The sequence below is a fragment of the Arachis stenosperma genome, chromosome 3 (genome assembly GCF_014773155.1).
Source record: "Arachis stenosperma cultivar V10309 chromosome 3, arast.V10309.gnm1.PFL2, whole genome shotgun sequence".
Taxonomy (NCBI): domain Eukaryota; kingdom Viridiplantae; phylum Streptophyta; class Magnoliopsida; order Fabales; family Fabaceae; genus Arachis; species Arachis stenosperma.
Window position 1 is genome coordinate 47,987,108 of NC_080379.1, and position 26,105 is coordinate 48,013,212.

The window sequence follows — 26,105 nt, forward strand, 5'->3', positions numbered from 1 at the left end:
TTTGATTCATTTTAAAACAATAATTTAATTCGTTATGATTCAACTCATAGTGTGAACTTGCATTATTCATGGCCTTCGAAAACGAAATACCTGTTCAAATCTGATTTCACAGCTTAATTTAAAAATAATTGATCCAAATTTTTAAATCAGATCAAAGAATATTGATCGTGAACAAAAAAAACATAGAGAAATAAGAGAATGTAGAAAAAGAAGAAAACGCAGAAAAAGATGAAAAAATAAAAAAAAATCTGTATAAAAAAGATAGTTATATATAGTTACGTATTAAGTCAAAAGGTTAGAGATAGATAAGGGTGACAATGGATAGGGTAGAGTAGGGTTTAGACTATATCCTAACTCTACTTCCGGGTTGAGAATTTCTCAACCCTAACCCTACCCGCATTCTAAAGTTCTAAACCCTTTTCTATTCGCAGAAAAATAAAAAAATTTCAAACAAATATAAAATTCAACCATTCCAAATTTCATACATATGAATAAAATAGAAAATAAAAAACTAAGTTCAAATTAAAATTAAGAATAATACAATTTTTAAGAAATCTAACATAAAATTACAAATAATATAATTATCAATTAGTTTAATGATTATTTTAAGGTGTGGGTTCAACACTCACTTTTTTCAAAATATATATATATATATATATATATATATATCAATTAGTTTAATGATTATTTTAAGGTGTGGGTTCAACACTCACTTTTTTCACTATATATATATAATATTAGAAGTGCGGGTAGGGTAGGATAGGATAGGATATACGTTGAATCCGTATCCTATCCTACTCGCAGGTGAATTTGTACCGCACTCTATTCTACTCGCAGTGGATAGAGTAGACAACTCTAATTGAATGAGTTGGTTTGGATTGAATATCTGTAAGTAGAGTATAGATTATCATTTTTAGAGATAGATAGATAATAGTGTGTAAAACTGAATTAAATTATAATAATTTGATTGGATTTAATTGATTAAATAACTTGAAAATAGAATTTTATTGTATTATTTATTATACGGAAAATGTTAGGAACCTAGGTAAGCCACGAAGTTTCCCTCTGAGTCGAATAATCCTTTCCTTAATTGATTCCGATTCCTGCCCTTTCTACACACGATTATTGTTATAATTATTTTGGTAGGAATTATTATATTTGATCATTATATGATACTGACTATCTATAATCTATAATAATAAATGATAAATTTGTATACACTTACGCGGATACTAATTAATTATTTATAATGGGATGTAATAATATATTTATGAATTTAATTTTGATGTATTATTAAATTTATATGTATATTTAATTATATAATAATATATTAATAAAAATAACTATTTTTTATATTAATTGTATAAATAATTACTAAATTTTATTAAAATAAGACATGAATAAATATATAATTGAAAAACTTTTTATTTATGTATATTTTAAACAAATATACATATACATATTGACATATTGTGCTAATTGTCATTTTTTTTGTGACTTGCTAATTGTCATATGTAAATGATAATAAACGATTTTGAATTAACTTTCCAATTCAAGAATAAATTTTCTAAAGAATTACGTAAATAAAAGTGATTTGTATAAATTCGAATAAACAAATAAAGCAAAATCGCAGTCTTCTGCATCTGAAGAATAAGTTGTTTTTCGCGCACCGTTTCGGCGAGTATTGTATTTCGCTGAAACAGTGAAGAAACAAAGCGGTTAGTCCCTTCGGATGGCGATTTCCGATGTGCATGAGACTTCTGTCGCCGGCGACGGAGCCAACCACTCTTCTCTGCGGCGGAGGCACAGCCGCGTAGCTTCCAGCGGCGGCAACATGTTCGACGAAGCTGAGGCTTCCGCTGAGGCTGTGATGATAGCTTCGTCGGGGTCCGACGATTCGCTGAACGAGAAGATAGGTGCCGCCAGGGAGGAGAAGGTGAAGGAGAAGCAGAAGCAGAAGGAGGAGGACCGGAAGCCGCCGGATCATGCTTCCCGAAATGAGGTCCAAGACGGTGAACGAGCTGCCGCCGGAGATAACTTCACTTACCGGGCTTCAGTTCCGGTTCACCGGAGAATCAAGGACAGCCCGCTCAGTTCCCGCAACATTTTCAAACAGGTTTTTACTTTTTCATTTTTTTGGCGCTGATTTGGTTTATCTATGTTCTGCATGTGAAGTTCTGTTACTCTTGATCCAGTGAATTGACATAAGAAGAATAGGAACAAAAAAATTGGAATGTGTTCAGTAATTGTAATGGTAACACGTCGCATTGTAATGGTGACAAAAATTTTCACTAAAGTTTAGCAGTTGAGAAGATCGTGCCATCAGGATATAATTTCATAAATGGTGAAATTTAAATTTCTTCATATTTTGAAGTTTTGCATGCTACTCGTCTCTTTGTGAATACGTATTGCTATAACAACAATTCTTCTGCCACTCTCCTTCTATTGCTAATCATTGGGCTATCTCACACATGTAATCTACCCTCCTGGCCGGATGTTCCGGTTTTCCCCCAACATGTCTAGACCATTTAAGGTGAGATTCCTCAGTATTTTCAACGGTAGGCACCACTCAAACTTTATCTCTCATGTCCTCGTTCTTTATTTTGTCCATTCGACTATGGCCACTCATCCACCACTAAAGCATCCTCATCTCAGCCTATGGGTATTTGTTGCAAGCAAAAACCTATTTGTGTGTTTAATTAAATAAATGAGAGAAACAGGTTTTTCAAACTTATTGTTTTGCTTAACTTGTTTGTTTCTCCTTTTGCTGTCTCGTGTAAGTTTTTCTTTTGGTTACTAACAAGTGTAGTTCAATTGAATTGCAGAGCCATGCAGGATTGTTCAATCTCTGTGTAGTAGTGCTTATTGCGGTGAATAGCAGACTTATCATTGAGAATATAATGAAGGTTTTCCACTTCCATTTATTCTCAGTGTCTATCTTGTAGGATTTGAAATTCCAACATATGAATGTGCATTCATCTGCAAGACACACAGCTTTAATTCTGTGGTCTTTGATTTGCCAGTAAAATCTTTTCCCTTTCTAAAATCTCTTTCCTGTATTATGTTTTTGCAGTATGGCTGGTTGATAAATTCTGGCTTTTGGTTTAGTTCAAAATCGTTGAGAGATTGGCCCCTCTTAATGTGTTGGTAATGAGCTTGGAGAATCCTTGAAGAATAGACTGATTTGGTGTAGCTTTTTCGAGGGTTTGTTCTTAAGACATTGCTTAACAATATTAATGATTCTCTTGCAGTATTAGTCTTAATTTATTTCCACTTGCTGCTTTTATGGTGGAAAAGTTGGCACAGAAAAAGCGCATTAGTGAACCGGTAAGTGATCCTCCCAGGTAAGCTTTTATTGTCACGGAGAAAAATGTTTGTTAATCTTATGAATTTTTTGATTGTCATAAGAATAATAGTAGTTTCAGAGTATGGTTATTTGTGGTGTCATATTTTCAGTTAGGAAATCTTCCACATTTGAATAATTGGTAGTGTTGACTTGAATGTTGCAGGTCATTTTTCTACTTCATACAATCATTATGACAGGAGAAATTTTGTTCCCAGTTCTAGTAATTCTCAGGTCAGTATAGAGTTAATTCAAAATTGTTTCTGGGTCTTCCAATACAAACTCTCGTGACACTGCAATCATGAAAGTTTCTATGGATTTATGTGTGTGAAAGTTCGTGTGCTTGAGTTTAAGTTGATAAAGATGTTTTAGCTATGAGATTATGTAATAATTTGGGCTTTATTTGAGATGCGTTTTAAAATTCTTCTGCTGAGCATCATCTTAAGTTTTGATTCAGATAATGTTGAAGTTTAGCTATCACGCATTTAACTATTCAATGTAACCGATACAAGCCTTAACCGAATATAAGATTATGGTAAATTCCCTGTTTTAATGAGAAAGGTTTACCAGATTTGTGATAGTAGTTTCTCTTAGAAGTGATATGATAGAGAAATATACTTGGTGCATAAACTAACTCAGGTAAGTGTCATTTCATAGATATTGATATTCCAATTGTATCTTACGGATATGTTGCTTTTTTGTCCAGCTGTGATTCTACGTTTTTATCAGGCCTCACATTGATGATGGTTGCATGCATTATATGGTTAAAATTGGTGTCATATGCACATACAAGTCATGATCTGAGATCACTTAGCTTGTCAATTGAAAAGGTGATGTTTATTTTCAATTTGGAAAAACTTTGCTTTGACATCCAAATTGCTATCCTATTTTTAGACACTCAATCTAGAACCATTTTGGAAAACTTCCACTTGGACATCCAAATTGGTGTTCTATTTGTGGATACTCAATCCACAACCCTTGATTAGATTGTAATCCCCACTCACTTTTACTTATTCAGTTTTCTCTACTGTTGGATTTAAGTTGGTCTGAAATAGACACCAACATGGATGTACAAATATCATTACTATCAATTTTAAATGTGTAGACCACGGTTTCAGAGGGTTGTTCCTAGTCGTCTTACAAGAATAGGTTCTATTAGTTACATGGAAAAATACAGTCTTGGGTTTCATCTTCATTAAAACAATATCTATCCTACTTATTTGCCCATTCCTTCCTTTCCTCCAAATGCCTATCTTCTAAAAAATCTATTCAAATAATGTTATATGAAAGTTCTATTTTCTACCCCTCTTCAATCATGTTCCCTATGTTACAGGGAGAAACATTGCCCAATAATTTGAACATGGAGCACCCTTACAGAGTGAGCTTCAGGAGTATGGCATACTTCATGGTTGCTCCTACATTATGTTACCAGGTTGCAGCACTGTTAGTAAACCATTTGTTTGTTTGTTTGTTTTTTATTTTTTTATTTTTTTTTCATTGTTTCCTTATTTAAATTCTCTTTTACTGAGTGCACTTTTTTGCCCTTGATTTAATCACTCGATGTTGAATTCATAATTTGTGCAACACATTTACACAACTAAGAAGTCAACTCTCATTAATAAGAATATTGCCTTGATTGCTAGATCAAAGGCAGAGGGATTTGTCCATGGATTATCTTGTCGCTGTCATTTTTAGGTGCCGTACTTTTTGGAGAATTCATTCATTTCTGATCCTACTTTTCCCCTTTTTGTCACCAAAATTGGCTAGTCGACTTCATTCTTTTCAGATTCAATCCTTTTTCGCTCATTCTATTGTACATTACTTAATTAGACTGCAACAGTTCATCATTGAGAAACGTGTAATATCTGTAAAATAACTTCCAGAATTCACTCTCTCGGTTCCCTTGTACCTTCTATTTGTACTAAATCCCCAACATACAACCTCATTGTATTGTGCTAGTTTCTAATCCAAATTATTGTAGTTGCATCGTCCTCAATGCACTATCTCACTAAGTTTGAAGGGGTTAAACCCGGACTATTTGATTGGTTGTATTGGATCCATCTGGTTGTTTCTCATTTTTTGCACATAGTTGATGAAGGTCTTCTAGAGGACATAGTATTACAGCAGTCAGTGGCTTGAAAATATAGTTTAGCATACACCTTTTGGCTTTTTGCATTTAATGAGCGTTCTGGGTTGAGTTCACCATCTTCTATCATATTGTCCTTCCATGTAAATTAGTTGTTGACATTCAGGACTTAAACAAAAGGCACAGGGAAAGAAGAAAGCAATTGTATTACGTTAATCATGATTGGATAATGGATACTAATGTGCAAAATCTTCCTGGGTTGCTATGCAGGTCGCTTGTTTTGTACTTTTGTATTTGTGAATATTTGTTCTGAGTTATAGTTCTGACATTGTTTATGCTTGATTTTATTTTGCCACTTACATTTCCTTTGTAACTGCTGTTATAGCCAAGCTATCCTCGCACACCTTCCGTTCGTAAGGGCTGGGTGTTTCGTCAACTTATCAAGTTGGTAATATTTACTGGACTTATGGGATTTATAATAGAACAAGTAAGCAGTAACTCTTAGTAAAACACTAAAACTAGTGTCTATCTTTATTTTCCCATAGTCTGACATTTTGCTGGTAATTTGCAGTATATGCATCCTATTGTCCAAAATTCACAACATCCTTTTAAGGGAAACCTTCTATATGGCTTCGAGAGAACTCTAAAGCTTTCTGTTCCCAATGTATATGTGTGGCTTTGCATGTTCTATTGCTTCTTTCACCTTTGGTGCGTATTTTTCTTTTTTCTTCTTTCTTTTTTGTTCAAACTTCAAAGTATTTACTTTTTTTTATGCCCTTTCCCCACTTAAAAAGTGGCATGATAGTCTTTGCTCACTAGCAATATTCTCATGATGATTGGTTATATGTCTTTTGTTATTCATTGGTGTCCACCTTTATACACTTGAAAGCAATTGCAGCATTTTTGGTAGCTGATTTAAAGATGTCTAAATGCGGATAATCTTTTTGTTTTACTTTTGAAGTATAGGCTCTATAAGATGTAAAGTTAGTTTTATTACTGTTGTTGCTCTTGGGCCATCTTATGTGAGTCTTATCTAAAGATATGCGACAGGATTATAGGGATTTATGTGACAGAGCGGATAGCTTGACAAAAATCTTGTTTTCCGTTTTCACTTTCTGTTGTCACTTTTCTCTTCACAAATCACAATATCATGAAAAAAGGAAATATTGAAAATGAAAACAGAAAATGAAAAAGCAAACCAAATGCACCCTTATTGTTCTCTTACTCTTTCCCTGTTTTTTTCACTTCAGTGGAGTTCTTATCTTTTTAAAAAAGTAAATCCATGTTTTCCATGTTCTCATGCAGAATTGGTTAAATACAGAGTGCTGAACTGCCTTATTTTCGCTTTGTTTCTTACTGAAAGAGGTAGCTTATCCTTAGAGCCATTGCTGCAATGTAGGTTAAATATACTTGCAGAACTTGTTCAGTTTGGTGATCGTGAGTTCTACAAGGATTGGTGGAATGCTAAAACTGTTGATGAGGTAGGTCTTTGTGCTTGCAGATTCATAGGTCGTTGTAATTAGTTATAATTCTTTTATGAATAGAACTTGTGACTTTTCTTTGTTGAATGCATTCCTGCTGCTGCTGCTGCTGTAAACAGTATTGGAGAAACTGGAATATGGTATGTTTCCTTTTTAGCCTTCCCCCCCACACACATATACATAGGCTACAAAGGTGTCTGGATATATGCTTACGGAGAAGGACTAGAAAGAAAAAGAACTTGTGTTGTTTTTTTTTTTTTTTGGCGGTCTACCTTTCACCATTACTGAATATATCTTATGCTAGAACACACCAGCCATTGTTTATTACTTCGTATCTTTTTTGTAATCCATTAATATACTGCTGGATTGATTCTTTCATAATGCAGCCCGTGCACAAATGGATGGTTCGTCATATATATTTTCCATGCATTAGGCATGGTATGTCTAAGGTAAAGTTCCCTCTTGCTATATATAAAAGAACATTTTATATGCAGATGATGGAAACTGTCTTAAGAATATTTTGCCTTTAGGATATTAGTGTAGTATTGTAATTTTTCTTTGATGTGTAGTCTATAGTATAATAATATTAAAAAAATAAATGCTACATAATTGGTATAAAAATAAATGAAGCATTTATACTTGCACTATTGGTATGTTTTCATATGTTTCCATTAAGAAATAACACGTTTGGACATCTTTTTAATATTGATCAAGTAAATTGTAAACATTCCTGACTTCTTTATCTCTGGAAAATATGACATTTATCTCTGCTGAGTTTTACCACCACAAAAATTAAAGACTAATATTGGTGGAAGGTTTTCAAATGATAGATATTACTCAAACACATCATTTTCTCTTGTCACTTAGTATTTCTCTTTTGCATAGTACAGGCATATATCTACATGTCAACTGACATAATTAAAAAGAATGTTACAGGAAATAATAATCCTTGTTGTCCTTCATTTCAGCTGTTTGTTGTCAACTTAGTTGTTTCTCCTTCACTGCTATGTGGATTGAAACTTCTTTAATTAAAGATGGATATATTGATTTCTTAGTTGCACATTTCTGTGTTTGATCTTCACAATTTCATACAGAATGCTGCTGTATTAATTGCTTTCCTGATTTCTGCCGTGTTCCATGAGGTGTGTGTCTCTCTCTCTCTAATGCTATTTTATCTAATGAAAGAAGCTTGCGTTATTTTCTTTTCTCTGGTTTGAGAAGTTGAAGGAAGGTGATGTTGCCCCAGTCGTAGTCATTACCTCTGAAGTATTATTTTTCGTTTTACCCTTAACAAGTGGTGTGACTATTGGGGAAGGATTGATATATAAGACACAAATTTGTGACTGACTTCTAGGTTTCTAGTTACCAAGAATCTCAAGTACCTGGCAGTTTCTAAATGAATTCTCATGTGACACACAAACAAATAATGTTCTGCTTACTAATTTCCAACAAGTGTTTTCATTGTGACGGAGCTGAAATTAGAAACCATCTGTGGCATCTGAACTATGTCTTCAATAAAGCCTTTCATTTGTTTCTCCGTAGTAAAAATAGGATACGGAGACAACAGCTTTTCAAGTTAATTGCCAAAGTTGCCTGAAGTTAACACCTTTGTTTATAATTCTCATTCGTCTGAATGTAGCTTTGCATTGCTGTTCCCTGCCACAAGTTCAAGTTGTGGGCTTTTATTGGAATTATGTTTCAGGTAAGGACTTATTTTCCATCTGGCTTTGGCTATTTCAGTATATTATTCACACTTTGCCGAACCCTTCTCCCAAACCCCAACAAAATAATAATAAAAAAAAAATTTCAGTCCCCCCACCCGCTGGGCCAAATTTGATGATGATTGTCTTCCCTTTTTTCTAGGTTCCTCTATCCATTGTCACTAACTTCCTACACGAGAAATGCAAAAGCTCAATGGTATGTCTCTCATGTGTCATATTTAAAAATTAGCTTAGTTGTCTTCAAATTGGTTTTATCTATTGGTTTTTAATTGTTAGTTTTTTCATTCCAGGTTGGAAACATGGTGTTTTGGTTCACATTTTGTATTCTGGGTCAGCCTATGTGCGTACTACTATACTACCATGACTGGATGAACAGGCACAGGGAACATAACTAAACTAGAGTTGCATCATTAGCCGTTCTTAGGAGTCATCCTCCCCATTTTTGGCGTAAATTTGGTGTAGATATGTTCCTGGCTGTTTCATGTGGGAATTGTACCTTCACAGTAGTCCTATGAGGTGTTCGTTCATCTTGATCTCTCTACTTGAAATCTTGAATAACTATATTGGGTAGTGATATCAATATGCAAGCAATTTTGAAAGCTAGCACTAACATCCCAAGTGCTAACGAACACTGTATTCAGTATGAAACTTATGTTACTGCGACAAGATGCTAATTTCAACTGTGATTTTCTTTAGGAAGTTGGACCAGAGTACCTTGTTGCTTACGTTACTAACAACAGTTAGAGCAAGATTACAATTTGTTGTTGCTGACTCTTGAAACATGAAATGGGGTGAATCAGGCCAGTAGGGAATGTCAACACTTAATTCCTTTGGGGCACATACTCCAAGCCAATTGTCCCACCCATCGAGGTGTTTATGAACCAATAAGAATTAGTCATTGCTTTTGATGATGACCAAATAGAACAGAGTGGAAAGAAAAAAGGAAACGAGAAGAACTAATTTATTTGTTATTTATTTATATAGACACCGAAAGTGTTGATACAAATAGCAGTTTTTGTTGTAAAATAAATAAAGAAGATAAATATAAAATAGAGAAATATAAATATGCTCTTATCTTACTATAATATAAGTAATCTATATATATATAAATATTATAATTATTGTAGTTTAAAACCACACAGAGATAAGAGAGAGAGGAATATTTCTAACGTAAGGAAGGAGAGAGAATTGTTTTATTGCTTGTTGTGTTTTTTTCAGAAGTAAAGGTCTCTATTTATATGCTTATATGATAGTAGTTTTTCAAACTACATTAAATAAGATTCTCCTTGAAAACTTGAGCCTTGTGAAAAATGGGCATTCACTTCAGGCTATCTTATCACAACATTCTCCATTGGATGACCATTTAGAATTATGCTTCATTAAAACCTCATTAAAAAAAATCCAGTAGAAAAAAATCTTAGTGAAGGAAAAAGAGTACAATGTCCTTTGTGATGGAGACTGCCTCATTAAAAACCTTGTCAAGAAAAATCCAATGAGAAAAAAACTTGACCAAGGAAAAAAGAGTATAGTCTTCCGCTTTTGTCAACATCAGTTGATGTCTCAAAATCGGTGCATCCCAATCTCATGTACCAATCTTTCAAAGGAGGATTTTGTGAGTGACTTTATAAATAAATCTGCCAGATTATCACTTGAGCGGATCTGTTGGACATCAATAGTCCCTTGATTTTGAAGATCATGAGTGAAGAAGAATTTGGGAGAAATATGATTTGTTCTATCACCTTTAATGTATCCACCTTTAAGTTGAGCAATATATGCTGTATTATCTTCAAACAAGACAGTTGGGGCTATCTTATGATCAATCAGTCCACATGATGACAGAATATATTGGATCAAACTCTTGAGCCAAAAACACTCGCGACTTGCTTCATGAATCGCTAGTATTTTGGCATGATTAGAGGATGTTGTAGCAATCGTCTGTTTCGTGGATCTCCATGATATAGCTGTTCCACCATATGTAAACAGGTATCCTGTTTGAGATCTCCCTTTATGTAGATCAGACAATAGCCAGCATCTGCATAACCAACCAGTTGTGACTTGGATCCATAGGGATAAAACATTCCCATATCAACCGTTCCATGAAGATATCGAAAAATTTGTTTGAATCCACTCCAATGTCTTCTGGTTGGAGAGAAACTATATCTTGCTAGTAAATTCACAGCAAATGATATATCATGTCGTGTATTATTAGCAAGATACATTAGCGCTCCAATAGCACTAAGATATGATACTTCAGGACCAAGGATATCTTCATTCTCTTCTTCAGGACGGTATTGATCATTTTCCAAATCCAAAGATCTTAGGATCATTGGAGTACTCAAGGGATGTGACTTATCCATATAAAATCTCTTCAAGATCTTCTCTGTATATGTTGTTTGATGAATAAATATCCCATTTTTTATATGCTCGATCTGCAGGCCGAGACAAAATTTAGTCATTTCAAGATCTTTCATCTCAAACTCTTCTTTTAGAGTTTTTATAATTGTTGGAATCTCTTCAGGAGTTCCAATGATATTTAAATCATTAACGTACACAACAATTATAATAAATCTAAATGCAGATTTTTTTATGAAAACACGTGGACAGATATCATCATTCTTGAATCCATTTTTGGCCAGATACTCAGTAAGACGATTATACCACATTCGTCCAGATTGCTTCAGACCATATAAAAATCTTTGTAATTTGACTGAGTATAACCCTTGCGAGTATTCATTGGATGGTTTAGATATCTTTAGTCCTTCAGGGACTTTCATATAGATATCCCGATCTAATGAGCCGTATAAATAGGCTGTTACCACATCCATTAAATGCATATGCAGTTTATGATATGCAGATAAACTGACCGAATAATGCAATGTTATCGCATCCACTACAGGGGAATACGTTTCTTCATAATCTATACCAGGCCTTTGTGAAAAACCTTGTGTCACAAGTCGGGCTTTGTAGCACACAACTTCATTTTTCTCATTTCGTTTTCTCAAAAATACCCATCGGTATCCAACAGGTTTTACATCTTCAGGTGTACGGACTACAGGTCTAAAGACTTCATGTTTTGCAAGTGAGTCTAATTTATCCTTCATGGCTTCTTCCCATTTTGGCTAATAATTTCTTTGTCGACATTCTTCGACTGATCTTGGCTTAAGATCCTTATTTTCATGCATGATATTTAATGCCACATTATATGCAAATATTTCATTGATAATTATCTTATTTCGGTCCTATTTCTCTCCTGTAAAGACATAATTTATCAAAATCTCGTTATTTTCATAATTTTCAAGTACCTGAACGTCTTCTGGCGTTAAAATTACATCATAATTTTGGACAACTGCAGATGTCTTTAATATGTCTTTTTCAACAGGAATAGTATTTACCTCTTTTCTCTTTCGAGGATTTTTGTCTTTGGAACCGACAGGCCTGCCAAGCTTCTGGCGTGTATTTGCTTTGGTGGCAATTTGTCTAACTGGGACATCAATTCAAATTGGAGCATTTTTCGCTGGTATATAAGATTTGGTTATCCTCTTTGTATTGAAAAATGCATTAGGCAATTCATTTGCTATTCTTTGTAAATGTATAATCTTTTGAATTTCTAGTTCATATTGCCCTGATCAAGGATTTAAATGCATAAAGGATGATGCATTTCAATTAAGTTCTTTTTCAGGAAGCTTATTCTCTCTCCCTAATGTTGAAAATTTTGATTCATCAAAATGACAATATGCAAACCAGGATTTAAATACATCTCCGGTTTGTATCTCAAGATACCTCACTATAGTGGGAGAATCATATCCAACATATATTCCCAATTTTCTTTGGGGTCCCATTTGGTGCGATTAGATGGTGCAATGGGAACATATATTGCACATCTAAATATTCTTAAATGGGAAACATTTGGCTACTGGCCAAAAGCTAATTGCATAGGAGAGAATTGATGGTAACTCGTTGGCCTCAAACGAATAAGTGCTACAGAATGTAAAATAGCATACCCCCAAACCAAGGTTGGGATAGTTGTTCTATAAGTAAGGGTTTAGCAATTAATTGGAGGCATTTAATAAGTGATTCTGCTAACCCATTTTGTGTGTGAACATAAGCTACTGGATGTTCAACACTTATTCCATTAGCCATATGATAAGCATCAAAAGCTTAGGAAGTAAATTCACCAGCATTATCAAGATGAATTGCTTTGATTGGATTTTCTGGAAATTGTGCTTTTAATCGAATAATTTGAGCCAGTAATCTCGCAAACACCAGGTTGCGAGAAGACAATAAGCACACATGTGACCATCTCAAAGATGCGTCTATTAGGATCATAAAATATCTAAAAGATCCACATGGTAGATGAATAGGTCTACATATATCACCTTGAATCCTTTCTAGAAATTCAGGGGACTCAAATCCAATCTTTATTGGTGATGGCTTTAAAATTAACTTTCCTTGAGAACATGCAGCACAACAAAATTTACTAGATTTAAGAATCTTCTGGTTTTTTAGTGAATGTCCATGAGAGTTTTCAATAATTCTCTGCATCATGGTTGTTCCCGGATGACCCAATCAGTCGTGCCAAGTTATGAACTCATTTGCGCTAATAAACTTCTGGTTTACAATAGCATGTGATTCAATTGCACTAATCTTGGAATAATATAACCCAGATAAAAGTGAGGGTAATTTTTCTAATATAACTTTCTTATTTGAATCATGAGTTGTGATACATAAGTACTCATGATTTTTCTCATTCATAGTTTCAATATGATATCCATTTCGGCGAATATCTTTAAAACTCAACAAGTTTTTTAGAGACTTGATAGGTAATAGTGTATATTTATTATGAATTTTGTTCCTCCGAAAAACAAAATTATAGCTCTTGCGGAGCCTTCAATCACATTGCTTGAGCCAATAATAGTATTAATATATTCTTCTTTTGGCACAAGATGGGTAAAATATATATCACTTTTTAGAATGGTGTGTGAATTTGCACTATCCGCAAGGCATACATCTTCATTATATATTCTTGCCATTTTCTTCAAAGACAAATAATAATAATAAAATGAGTAGTATGCACAGTTAAATTGAATACTTAATCGGAATTATTTTTCTAAGAAACACTGTACATAATGTCATATACTAGAATTTTATTTTAAAACTTGACACATTTAATGATTTCAAAGCATAAACATTAATATTGCATTATTTATATACATCACATTTGGAACTTTAAATACATAGGAAATAAAACTTTACAATAAGTTTCTTACATTATTTATTAACATGGATGCTTAACAATATCACATATTAAACTATTCCATCATTAATCAAAAGACCAATATTTCCTTCAGAGTCCTCAAAGAAATCAGATACATCATAATGAGTGGTGGAATTTTTAACAACATCATTTGAAACGAAATTCGTCTCCTTTCCTTTGTCATCTTTTTTCAAAGATGCTTAATAAAGATCGACTAGGTGCCTTGGTGAACGACAGGTATGCGACCAATGGGCCTTTCCACCACAACGGAAACACATATCCTATGTTGATTTATTTTGCCCAATATTTCTTTCTTTATCCCACTTCTAGTGAGATCCTCTCTTTTGAACATAATTCCTTTTTCTTCCATAATTTTTCTTATTATTAAAACCTTGCTATTTACCTCTTCTGGGGTAATGATTTGCGGTATTTACTTCAGGAAATGGGACGGCGCTAGCTGGGCGCACTTCATGATTCTTTAAAAGTAATTCATTGTTGCATTCAGCAACAAGAAGGAAAGAAATTAACTCAGAATATTTTTTAAATCCTTTTTCTCGATACTACTGCTGCATAAGCACATTCGGGGCATGGAAGGTCGAGAAATTTTTATCTAACATATCATTATCAGATATCTTTTTCCCACATAATTTCATTCGTGAGGTGATTCGAAACATTGTCGAATTATATTCATTTATGGATTTAAAATCCTGTAGACGCAAGTGCGTCCATTCATATCGGGCTTGAGGAAGTATCACCATTTTTTTTATGATTGTAACTTTTTTCGAGGTCTTTCCAAAGATCTGCAGGATCTTTTAATGTGAGATATTCATTTTTCAATCCTTCATCAAGATGACGACGAAGAAAAATTACAACTTTGGCTTTATCCTTCTGGGATGCATTATTTTCAGTCTTAATGGTATCTCCAAGATCCATTGAATCAAGATGGATTTCAGCATCTAATATCCATGATAAATAATTGTTTCCAGATATATCAAGAGCATTGAATTCAAGATGAGAGAGTTTCGACATAATGAAAATTTGTTACCTGAGTCTTCGTAAAAATTTGATTAGAGCATCGTACTGATAACGTGTTGTAAAATAAATAAGGAAGATAAATATAAAATAGAGAAATATAAATATGTTCTTATCTCACTATAATATAAGTAATCTATATATGTATAAATATTATAATGATTGTAGTTTAAAATCACACAGAGATGAGAGAGAGAGAGAGAGAGAGAGAGAGAGAGAGAGAGAGAGAGAGGAATATTTGTAACGTAAGGAAGGAGAGAGAATTGTTTTATTGCTTGTTGTGTTTTTCTCAGAGCCAAAAGCCTCTATTTATATGCTTATATGATAGTAGTTTTTAAAACTACATTAAATAAGATTCTTCTTGAAAACTTGAGCCTTGTGGAAAATGGGCATCACCTCAGGCTATTTTATCACAATAGTTTTCTATATATCATACTAGAAATTAAGGATAGTGACAAATGGTAACCTTAACAAATAGGATATTAGTTATGTAAATTCTTATAATAAATACCTTTCTCGTTTTAGAGGACACCTACCACAATTCAACATCAGCAGTAAAAAGTTCAATCATACTTAACTTCCCCATCTGACCAAAATGAAAGATTTAATGGTAGAGCTTGGAGTGTCTGAACTCTGAAGGACATCCTTTACATGGCAGGAGTTGCTTAACCAGCTTTTTGGGTCATAGGTTCAAGAAATCACACTTATTTTAGTACTTAGTTCAGAGTTTACAATATTTACATGACAATGAAATTCAAATCGTTATATTATATCCGAGTTACAGAGACGTTGTGAGGTGAATGAATACATTTTGAGATGAAATATGTAATGTTTCAAAGCATATCTTACAGTTCCGGACATGAGTACAAGATCAATTCAATTTCCGATACTTTTATAGATTGAAATGAAACTAGTAGTTTATAACATTACAGGAATATAGATTTTTTAAAACTACGTCGTCTTTGTCCTGACATTATAGATTATGGCAAAAAAAATATCAAATTACTTTTACAAAAAGATCATAGGAGACAAAAGTCTCCATTGGCTAAGAAAATCAATGTCTCTATAAATAAAAAAAATCAATAATAAGTCTTTTAGTTATTATTTTCATGTGAAAGAGGTTATTTTTTTACTAATAATTAATTTTAACATTCAGTCTGCTAGGGAGACAATGAGAAATCTTGACAATGTATACAATGGGTTTTTAATTTGATCCAATATAAGGAAAAAAAACTCAAACAGTTATTTCAAAAAATTAACTATCCCAATCCTAATTTACCAATGAAATTTACCCAAACACCCTCTTCCACCCCCACAACCGTTTGTAATCCCATCCTCATCAATTATCTCACCTCTCCGGCGTTAGAAGCTCCCTTACCGGCCATCAAACAACCATCCACATAGTTATTAAAATAATCATCCGACTACCTAGTGAAATGACCATCTACTATTTGTTAATTGTATATACTTAAATTGAATCAAACAAAATAACCATCCAATTAAGAATTAAAATAACCATCTACATACCTAGTAAATTGAACATCCAGTATCTAAATTCGTCACTCTTCAACCCACTCGAAGCAAAGTACAACGGTTAACGGTGCCATTGTAGGCCTCTAATCCTTCACATGCCGATCGGAGCTTGTTCTGAGCCTCATCGGCGGTCAATCTGATGGCGCCGACCACCATGATGTGCGGCTCGAAATGCGGACCACTGGACTTTGATCGAAGTCCCACCATGAGGTTCCCTAACCTTGCCACCACGTCAAGCGGTGAAAATGCCCACACCGAATACACTTGCATCGCCATCATTTACTTAAACCAGATTCAAGAGTGTTAGTAGATGAAGATCACAGCTCTTTCGGATTTAGTTTTTCTCTTGGGCGGCGGACGGTGGTGATCTTTGTGGCGCTAGTTTAGAGAGAATGGAAGAGACTGCCGGAGAGGAAGAAACTGTAGCACGTTCTTCATACACGTAAAATGGGAGAATATGTAACTTTCCTATAACCAAATTCTTATATTTTTAAAATTTAAAATTTAAAATTATTAGGAACTAATTAAATTAATTATTAAATTATTATAATTTCAATTTTATCTCTATTGCATACATTATACACTAAATTCATTGTCTCCTCATACTTTCTCTTATCTAAAACTTGAAAGAATTTAATGTGTATATTTTTATATTTGATTAGGTGTTAGGTCTGTTATACAAGTTAAAAAAAATTAATTTTCATGTTTGTTATTTGAAAATAATATCTATCTATCTCTCTCTCTCTCTAATAATAATAATAATAATAATTAGATATTAGTATAAAAAATGATATTAATAGCTATGAAATTAGCTCAAAATCAATTATTTTTTGAAATAATTGAATCTTGATTCTAATTACTAATCACAACATTAGTTTTTTCTTCAAATTATATGTAATAAATATTTGAAGGAAGAATGTAAAATCCGAAAAAATTAGATTAAGTAAATTAATTAATTAAAATTACGTTAATTGGGATTAAAACGCCCGAAATATGTAAAAATATTAGAATCTATAATTTAAAGATTTAAAGGTAAAATTTGAATTAAGAAAGTTAAATTGAGCACGAAGATATAATGATTTTGGAAAAAAAATGCGTACCAGCGTTAAAATAACTATACCAGCTTAAAACAGACTCGTACTGCGAGTGAGATAATTAATTATGAGTGAGGAAGGTTAAGAAACTAAAATTTATAATTTGGAGAGTAAAAATAATTAGGATACGAATTAAAACGCGAATCTTAAAGATTTTGGTCTAAAATTAGGCTAATGGACTAAACAAGTGAACCGGGCCCAAGACCACATGTATAACTCCCTAACTTAGCCAAGTTTCAGCACTCAAACCCTCCCCACCCCCTTCTTAGCATGTTCCATGGATAGGAAGAGAGAAGAGAGAAGAGAGAAGAGAGAAGAGAGCAAAAACCCTAACTCACTATTCCCCTCTAACTTCAATCACTCATAACTTTTATCTGGAGTTCTGATTGACGAGTCGTTTGTGGCCATGTGTTTGTCTCGAAACCCTTTTCAATTCTATCTAAATAGTTTGGTGAGGAGCTCAAAATCACAGCTCCAGTTTTCTATTCAAAGATAATTTAATGTTTGAGTTTGGATATTGAGGATTTTTGGTAATTTTGATGTTATAGGAGTTCTCTAACTTGTGTTCTTGGTGGTTTTCATAACCAATTTTAGTGAAAAAGATAAAGATTTATTTTTTTCTCTTGATTAATCAATTTATGTAAACCCTAGTTTTTGATATTGTACCAAATTGTATGAATTAGTGTTAGATTGAGTATTTGGGATCTTAGCTTGGTGAAATTGTGGAACTTAAACTTGGACACTAGTGTGAGCAAATTGAGGCTTGGTGAAACTTTGAAAAGAAAAGCTTGGAAGCTTGTAATTGCGATATTAAGGTATGAGTTGTAGTTTCGAGGAGGTATTATGTAAGGTTATGTGAAGACCTAGATTACTTGCCCCTAGGATAGATTGAATGGAATTTCGTTGTTGATATGTTTGAATAATGATTAGTATGAGTGTTGTGTTGATTGATGTGTTTTGGTATGAAATTGAGAATGGTAATAATGAATTTTGGGATGAATTGAGAAGTGTTATATATTGTTGTTGCAATTGGACATTGTAATATATGTTGGTATGATTAAAATTGTGTTGAAATAAAATGTGGTTTGAATTTTTATAATGGTGATGGATGTGGAATTGGGTCGGAGGCCGTGATAGGGTGATGAATTCTCTGTGGCAAATTGAGATAAGTGGTATGAAATGTTGTATGAGAATGAGATATTTGATGATGATTGGTTGTGAAATTTGTTTGTATGAGTGTGTATGTTGAGGTTGTCTTGAGAAATTGATTAAATGGGTGTTGAATGATTAGAAAGGGTAGAGAATTGTAGGGGTGACAAAACGGGTCGAACCCGTCGGACCGACCCGCCGAACTCGCTAAAAATGGCAGGTTGGGCTAGGATTTGGAACCCACCAAATTAAAAAAAACTGCCAAACTCGCACCACAAAATTTGTGAATTTTGGCGGGGCCAGCTGGCCGGGTCAAAGATTTTTTTATTAAATAAAAGAGTGATTACTACTACAAAATTAATAATTATATAATTTTTACACACTTTTTTATTTTTTATTTTTATTCTTCTTTTAGTTATTAACTTTATTTATTTTATTTTACAATTTTGTATATATGCTCAAATTATGTGATTTATTTTTTAAAATAAAGATGGTTCTACTAACAAATATTATTTTGAACAATTTTATTGAAGTTAAAAATTAAAAAAAGATAGTGAAAAAAATATATTATAATTTGACTATTTCTTATTTGTATTTAATTTTTTAATTATTATTTTTTGGTTTATTTTAATAAATTTTATTTTTCAAAAAAAAAAGTCAAGCGGGCTAGTCCGCCAGCCGCTAATCCGTCATAAAGTGAGACGGGCTACTATTTTGAACCCACTTTTGTTGGCGGAATGGGTTGGCCCGCCTCGTTTATGATGCGGGCCTAAACGGGGTGGGGCAGGTTGGGGTGGGCCGGCCTGCTTTGCCACTGCTAGAGAATTGATAAACGTATGTTGAGGGAGCTTAGAAGTGATAGTGAAATAGTTTTTGAGCTGAATTGAAATTGGAATTGGTGAAAATTATTATGCAGAAATGTTTAGGTGAAAATGGATTTTTGATGAAATTCGACGGGTCATGGCTTGACCCTCAGACCTCTATATTTTGTGAAACTTGTTTCAAATAAAATTTGGTTTGTCTATTTTGTGACATTCGAAGAACGGACGAAAAATGATTTTTAACGAAAAAGTTATGAACATTTGAAAATCTGGTTTCAAAATTGAATTTTGCCGAAGTTGCAAAATTTTGAGGTCATGCGTACCCATGTATACGCATGATGGGAATTTCAAAAATTTAAAGATTTCATGCGAGTACTGTGCGAGTACCATGCGTACGCGTAAAAGTGAATGCATGTGTACGCATGAAGCATGCGTACGCACGACCACTCTGTTTTCAGAAAAATGTATTTTTAACTATTTTAGCCTATCCAATCCACTTTTAACCCTCTTAAACCTCAATTAAGGTTTGATTGCTAGTTCTTAGGCTTTGAAATGAGTGCGAGCACATTAAATGAGTTAAATTGATATTGGAGATTGTGGAATGGAGGATTTATACCAATGATGAGTTGATATGATTGAAATGAGATGATGATGACGAAGATTATGTATATATGTATATCTATGAATACTTGAGATATCGAGATATGATTGAGAGCGATAATAATTATGATGAATTGTGATTAAAAATCAATTGATATGTGTTTGAGCTCCTCGAATGGATGTAGTGGTTCGCCCCACTTGTTATGGGTTGAGATTGGAATGAATTGAAAGTGATTGAAGAGGATGAGTTGGTATGATTAGATGATAATGATGAGTTTGATTGAGATGATTTGAGCTCCTTGGGTAGATGCAAGGGTGTGGTTCACGCCACATGCTCCGGGTTGAGAAGATTTGAGCTCCCTGAATATATGTAGTGGTTTGCCTCACTTGCTACGAATTGAGATTGAGCTTCTTGGGTAGACGTAAGGATTGTGGTTTTGTCTCGCTTGCTCCGGGTTGGTATTTGTTGACCCTCCATCACAAGATGTGACCGGACACTTAGACCTTTCTGGATAATTCCTCCAAGAAAAGTGAATTCCCTTTGGGGTTGCGCACACCAAGCTAAGGGACTGTCCAGGGTTCGCTACTAAACATGTCTGGTTTTGCCTATATAACCGACAGATGAGCTCATTGACCATAGGGAAGACATGCATCATTTGCATTTGTATGTATTATTTGGATGTGCATCTTGTATTTGGTTTGCCTTAATGATTGTATCCACCTGCTATTTGATCTAATTGCTTTATTTGTTCTCTCTATTTGTGTATTCTTTGTATTATTTTGTATATGTTTGCATAATTGAGAGATCACTTATGCTGACGATGGTGACGCTGAGGGTTGTTCCAGATGAGATGTGGTGATTATAGGTTTGTGTGAAATTGAGATAAAGAGATAGATTAAAATCCCTTAGATAAGTTGCCATGTTCTGGTTAGTATGAACTCTAGACTTAAACCTTGTGGGATTAGAGATTAGGATTGCCTAACGGGTTCATATAGTTTTACATAGTCTCTATTTGGAATTATTATCCTACTGAGAACCTTGTAAAGGATGATGTTCTCACCCGTTGTGAAAAGTATTACTTTTCAGATGCAGGTCCTGGCTCTCCTCAGTGAGCAGAAGGTTTATCTGAAAGACAGCGAAGAAGACCTTTTATTCTATTTTGATTCTAGACTCTCTCATTCTTTTGGAAAAACTTATATGATGTACTTGTTTTTTAAAGACTTGCCTTTAGAGGCTGCTAATGTATTTCTGGAGAGATAGGTTATGTATATCAAATTGTTTTACTGTTGTAACTCTAACGTCTTAATCTTCACAGGGTGAGACTAGCATATTTACTCATATTCTTCCTTTATGTTTTTTAATTATCTACCTTTTTTCTGATGCGCTTATGCATCTATCGAGTGTAAACAACTTGCGAAATGTCTTATATCCGAGGTTTAAATCCTCTTACAGGCTTCTAGTTTAATATATTCTTCTATACATAAGTATTTATATCTCAAATTTGTGTCATAGCACCAAACTACCTTTGTTTTACGACTTAAGCATAAAGCTCTATGTGGTAGGGTGTTACAAAAAGAGGTAAAAATATAAATTAGAAAGATAAGCGGTGAAAATTTGAAACTAAATAAAAAAGCTAAAAAAATATATATATAATAATAATAATATATTTTTTGTGAATAATATTATAGAATTATTTTTTAGTTATATTTAATTATAAATTTAATGTATTCCTTATAATTTTATGAATTTTTTTAAATATATTATTTTACTAATTTTATTTTCTATAGAATAGAAAGATAAAGAGAGATAAAGAATGAAAGAGAAAAGACAAAGGAGAGAGAAAAAAATTATTTTAATTGTAATAAAGGAATATCTGATAACATTTTAGTTTGTCAAATTAATAGTATAACTTATAAGTTATATATAGAGAGGAAAGTTAAAGAAAAATAGAGAAGGGAAGAGAGTAGATAAAAAGATGAAGGAAGAAAGTTTATTAATTTTGAAAAATATTTCATCTCAATTTTAATAAGAGACTGTCATGTAACATATTTTGGTTATTAAATTAGTAATATAATATAGCTATATTTCAATTTTAAAATTTTAATTTTAATTTTAATTTTAATTTAATTGTTATTTAAAAATATCATGTTAATATATTTTAATTGTCAAATTTATAATTAATAATTGATAATGATATATAAGAAAAATAGAGTGAGTAAAAAATAAAAAAGATAGAAAAAGAGAGAGAGAGAGAAGAAAACCCTAATTTTAAAGGCAAAAATTTGTTTTTAATTTCAATGAAAAAAGTAATGTGACACATTTTAGTTGTAAAACTAGTAATATATAATAGAGTATTAAAAAAATGTGTTGTAAAATAAATAAATAAGGAAGAGGTAATAATATAAAATAACGAAATATAATTAGATAGCTCTAATAATAATATTCACCACGATTACTTTCTCAATATAATAATGATGATTAATATATTTACTAATATTATATGTTGTAGTATATGAAGAGAAAAGAGAAAGAAGAACTTTATATATTGCACGTAGAGAGAGAGAGAAAATGTTTTTGTATTTTATTGTGTGTTTTGTTCCTCAGTTACTTCTCTATTTATAGACAAAGGAAGTTTTACATTTTCAATTTTATTAACTTTGGTTTGCCTTGAGAAGATGAGTAATTTAGTATCGAGAACCAAATCAGGCATTTTGATCTTATCACAGCACTCCCCCTTGGATACCCATTAGGATTATGCCTCGTTAAAACTTTACTAAAGAAACCCAATGGGAAAAAACTTTAGTGAAGGAAAAAGAGTCCAATATCCTTTGATGGGACTGCCTCATTAAAAACTTTGTCAAGAAAAATCCAATGGAAAAAAATCTGACCAAGGAAAAAAAAGTACAGTCTCCCCCTCTTGTCGACATCATTTAATGTCTCGAAATCGGCGCATCCCAATCTCATGTATCAATCTTTCAAAGGAGGATTTTGGAAGTGAATTTGTGAATAAATCTGCCAGATTATCACTTGAGTGGATCTGTTGGATATCAATTATCCCTTGATTTTGAAGATCATGAGTGAAAAAGAATTTGAGAGAAATATGCTTTGTTCTGTCACCTTTGATGTATCCACCCTTAAGTTGAGCAATGCATGCTGTATTATCTTCAAACAGGATAGTTGGAGCTATCTTATGATCAATTAGTCCACATGATGACAAAATATATTGGATCAAACTTCTGAGGCAAAAACACTCGTGACTTGCTTCATGAATCACTAGTATTTTAGCATGAGTAGAGGAGGTTACTGCTTTTATCTGTTTTGTGGACCTCCATCATTTAGTTGTACCACCATATGTAAACAGGTATCCTATTTGAGATCTCCCTTTGTGTGGATCAGACAAGTATCCTTCATCTGCATAGCCAACTAGTTGTGACATGGATCCATAGGGATAAAACAATCTCATATCAACCGTTCCATGAGGATATCAAAAAATTTGTTTGATTCCATTCTAATATCTTTTGGTTGGAGAGGAACTATATCTTGCTAGTAATTTCACAGCAAATGATATATCGAGTCTTGTATTATTAGCAAGATACATTAACGCTCCAATGGCACTAAGATATGGTACTTCAGAACCAAGGATATCTTCATTTTCTTTCTTAGGACGGAATTGATCATTTTTCACATCCAAAGATCTTACGATCATTGGGGTACTTAATGGATGTGACTTATCCATATAAAATCTTTTTAAGATCTTTTCTGTGTATGTTGTTTGATGAATAAAGATCCCATTTTTTTATGCTTGATCTGCAGGTCGAGACAAAATTTAGTCTTTCCAAGATTTTTCATCTCAAACTCTTCTTTTAGAGTTTTTATAATTGTTGGAATCTCTTTAGGAGTTCCAATGATATTTAAATCATCAACGTACACAGCAATTATAATGAATCCAAATGCAGATTTCTTTATGAAAACACACGGGCAGATATCATCATTCTTGAATCCATTTTTGGCCAGATACTCAGTAATACGATTATACCACATTCGTCCATATTGCTTTAGACCATATAAAGATCTTTGCAATTTAACTATGTATAATCCTTGCGAATAATCATTGGATGGTTTAAATATCTTTAGTCCTTCAGGGACTTTTATATAGATATCACGATCTAATGAGCCATATAAGTAGGCTGTTACCACATCCATTAAATACATATGTAGTTTATGATATGCGGATAAACTGACCAAATAACCCAACGTTATTGCATCCACTACAGGGGAATATGTTTCTTCATAATCTATATTGGGCCTTTGTGAAAATCCTTGTGCTACAAGTCGAGCTTTGTAGCATAAAACTTTATTTTTCTCATTTTATTTTCTCACAAATACCCATCTGTATCCAATAGGTTTTACATCTTTTGGTGTACGGACTACAAGTCCAAAGACTTCACGTTTTGCAAGTGAGTCTAACTTAGCCTTCATGGCTTCTTCCCATTTTGGCCAATCATTTCTTTGTCGATATTCTTCGACTGATCTTGGCTCAAGATCCTTACTTTCATGCATGATATTTAATGCCACATTATATGCAAATATTTCATTGAAAATTGTCTTATTAGGGTCCCATTTCTCTCCTGTAAAAACATAATTTATCGAGATCTCATCATTTTCATAATTTTCAGGTACCTTAACATTTTCTGGCGTTAAAATTATATCATAATTTTAGACAACTGCAGGTGTCTTTACTATGTCTTTTTCAACAGGAATAGTATTTACCTCTTTTTCTTTTTTGAAAATTTTTGTCTTTGGAACCGACAGGCCTGCCACGCTTCTGGTGTGAATTTGCTTTGGTGGCAATTTGTCCGACTGGGACATCAATTCGAATTGGAGCATTTTTAGCTGGTACAAAGGATTTGGTTGTCCTCTTTGTATCAAAAAATGCATCAGGCAATTCATTTGCTATTCTTTGCAAATGTATAATCTTTTGAACTTCTAGTTCACATTGCCCTAATCGAGGATCCAAAGTTCCTTTTCAGGAAGATTATTCCCTCCTTCTAATGTTGGAAATTTTGATTCATCAAAATGACAATCCGCAAACCGGGCTTTAAATACATCTCTAGTTTGTATCTCTAGATACCTCACTATAGAGGGAGAATCATATCCAACATATATCCCCAATTTTGTTTGGGGTCCCATTTTGGTGCAAGAAGGTGAGACAATGGGAACATATATCACACACTCGAATATTCTTAAATGGAAAATATTTGGCTGCTGGCCAAAAGCTAATTGCACAGGAGAGAATTAATGGTAATTCGTTGGCCTCAAACGAATAAGTTCTGCGGCATGTAAAATAGCATGCCCCAAGCTGAAGTTGGGAGATTTGTTCTCATAAATAAGGGTCTAGCAATTAATTGAAGTCGTTTAATAAGTGATTATGCTAACCCATTTTGTGTGTGAACATAAGCTACTGGATGTTCAACACTTATTCCATTAACCATACAATAAGCATCAAAGGCTTGGAAAATAAATTCACCAGCATTATCAAGACGAATTGATTTGATTAGATCTTTTGAAAATTGTGTTTTTAATCGAATAATTTGAGCAAGTAATATCGCAAATGCCAAGTTGCGAGAAGACAATAAGTACACATGTGACCATCTCAAAAATGCGTCTATTAGGACCATAAAATATCTAAAAGATTCACATGGTGGATGAATAGGTCCACATATATCGCCTTGATTCCTTTTTAAGAATTCAGGAGATTCAAATCTAACCTTTACTGCCGATGATTTTAAAATTAACTTTCCCTGAGAACATGCAGCACAATAAAATTCACTAGATTTAAGAATCTTCTAGTTCTTTAGTGAATGTCCATGGGAGTTTTGAATAATTCTCCACATCATGGTTGTTTCCAGATGACCCAATCGGTCATGTCAAATTATGAATTCATTTGGGCTAGTAAACTTCTGGTTTACAATGACATGTGATTCAATTGT

General features: G+C 33.2%; 1 protein-coding gene across 2 annotated transcripts; it reads left to right on the forward strand.

Moving 5' to 3' along the window:
- The first annotated feature begins 1,638 nt into the window (after nt 1-1,638).
- LOC130968939 (diacylglycerol O-acyltransferase 1A-like) lies at nt 1,639-9,698 on the forward strand. Of its 2 annotated transcripts, XR_009081754.1 has the most exons (17): nt 1,639-2,116; nt 2,826-2,906; nt 3,074-3,147; nt 3,252-3,327; nt 3,510-3,577; nt 4,050-4,173; nt 4,677-4,775; nt 5,815-5,916; nt 6,001-6,137; nt 6,829-6,910; nt 7,030-7,050; nt 7,297-7,359; nt 8,005-8,052; nt 8,550-8,612; nt 8,774-8,827; nt 8,922-9,147; nt 9,328-9,698. XR_009081754.1 is itself a non-coding variant. In XM_057894458.1 (16 exons), exons 1-16 carry the CDS (start codon nt 1,733-1,735, stop codon nt 9,024-9,026), a joined length of 1,581 nt encoding a protein of 526 aa, XP_057750441.1. In that variant the 5' UTR covers nt 1,639-1,732; the 3' UTR covers nt 9,027-9,697. The 2 variants fall into 2 exon arrangements, 1 of the variants encoding a protein (XP_057750441.1); XM_057894458.1 differs by having other exon boundaries at nt 8,922-9,697.
- Nucleotides 9,699-26,105: the final 16,407 nt, after the last annotated feature.

What these genes read in the sequence shown, in the direction of transcription:
- LOC130968939 (XM_057894458.1), top strand. Translation starts at nt 1,733, where the DNA reads ATGGCGATTTCCGATGTGCATGAGACTTCTGTCGCCGGCGACGGAGCC. An exon ending in CCCGCAACATTTTCAAACAG is followed by an intron (nt 2,117 to 2,825) that starts GTTTTTACTTTT and finishes ATTGAATTGCAG; the next exon opens with AGCCATGCAGGATTGTTCAA. An exon ending in TTTCTGCCGTGTTCCATGAG is followed by an intron (nt 8,053 to 8,549) that starts GTGTGTGTCTCT and finishes GTCTGAATGTAG; the next exon opens with CTTTGCATTGCTGTTCCCTG.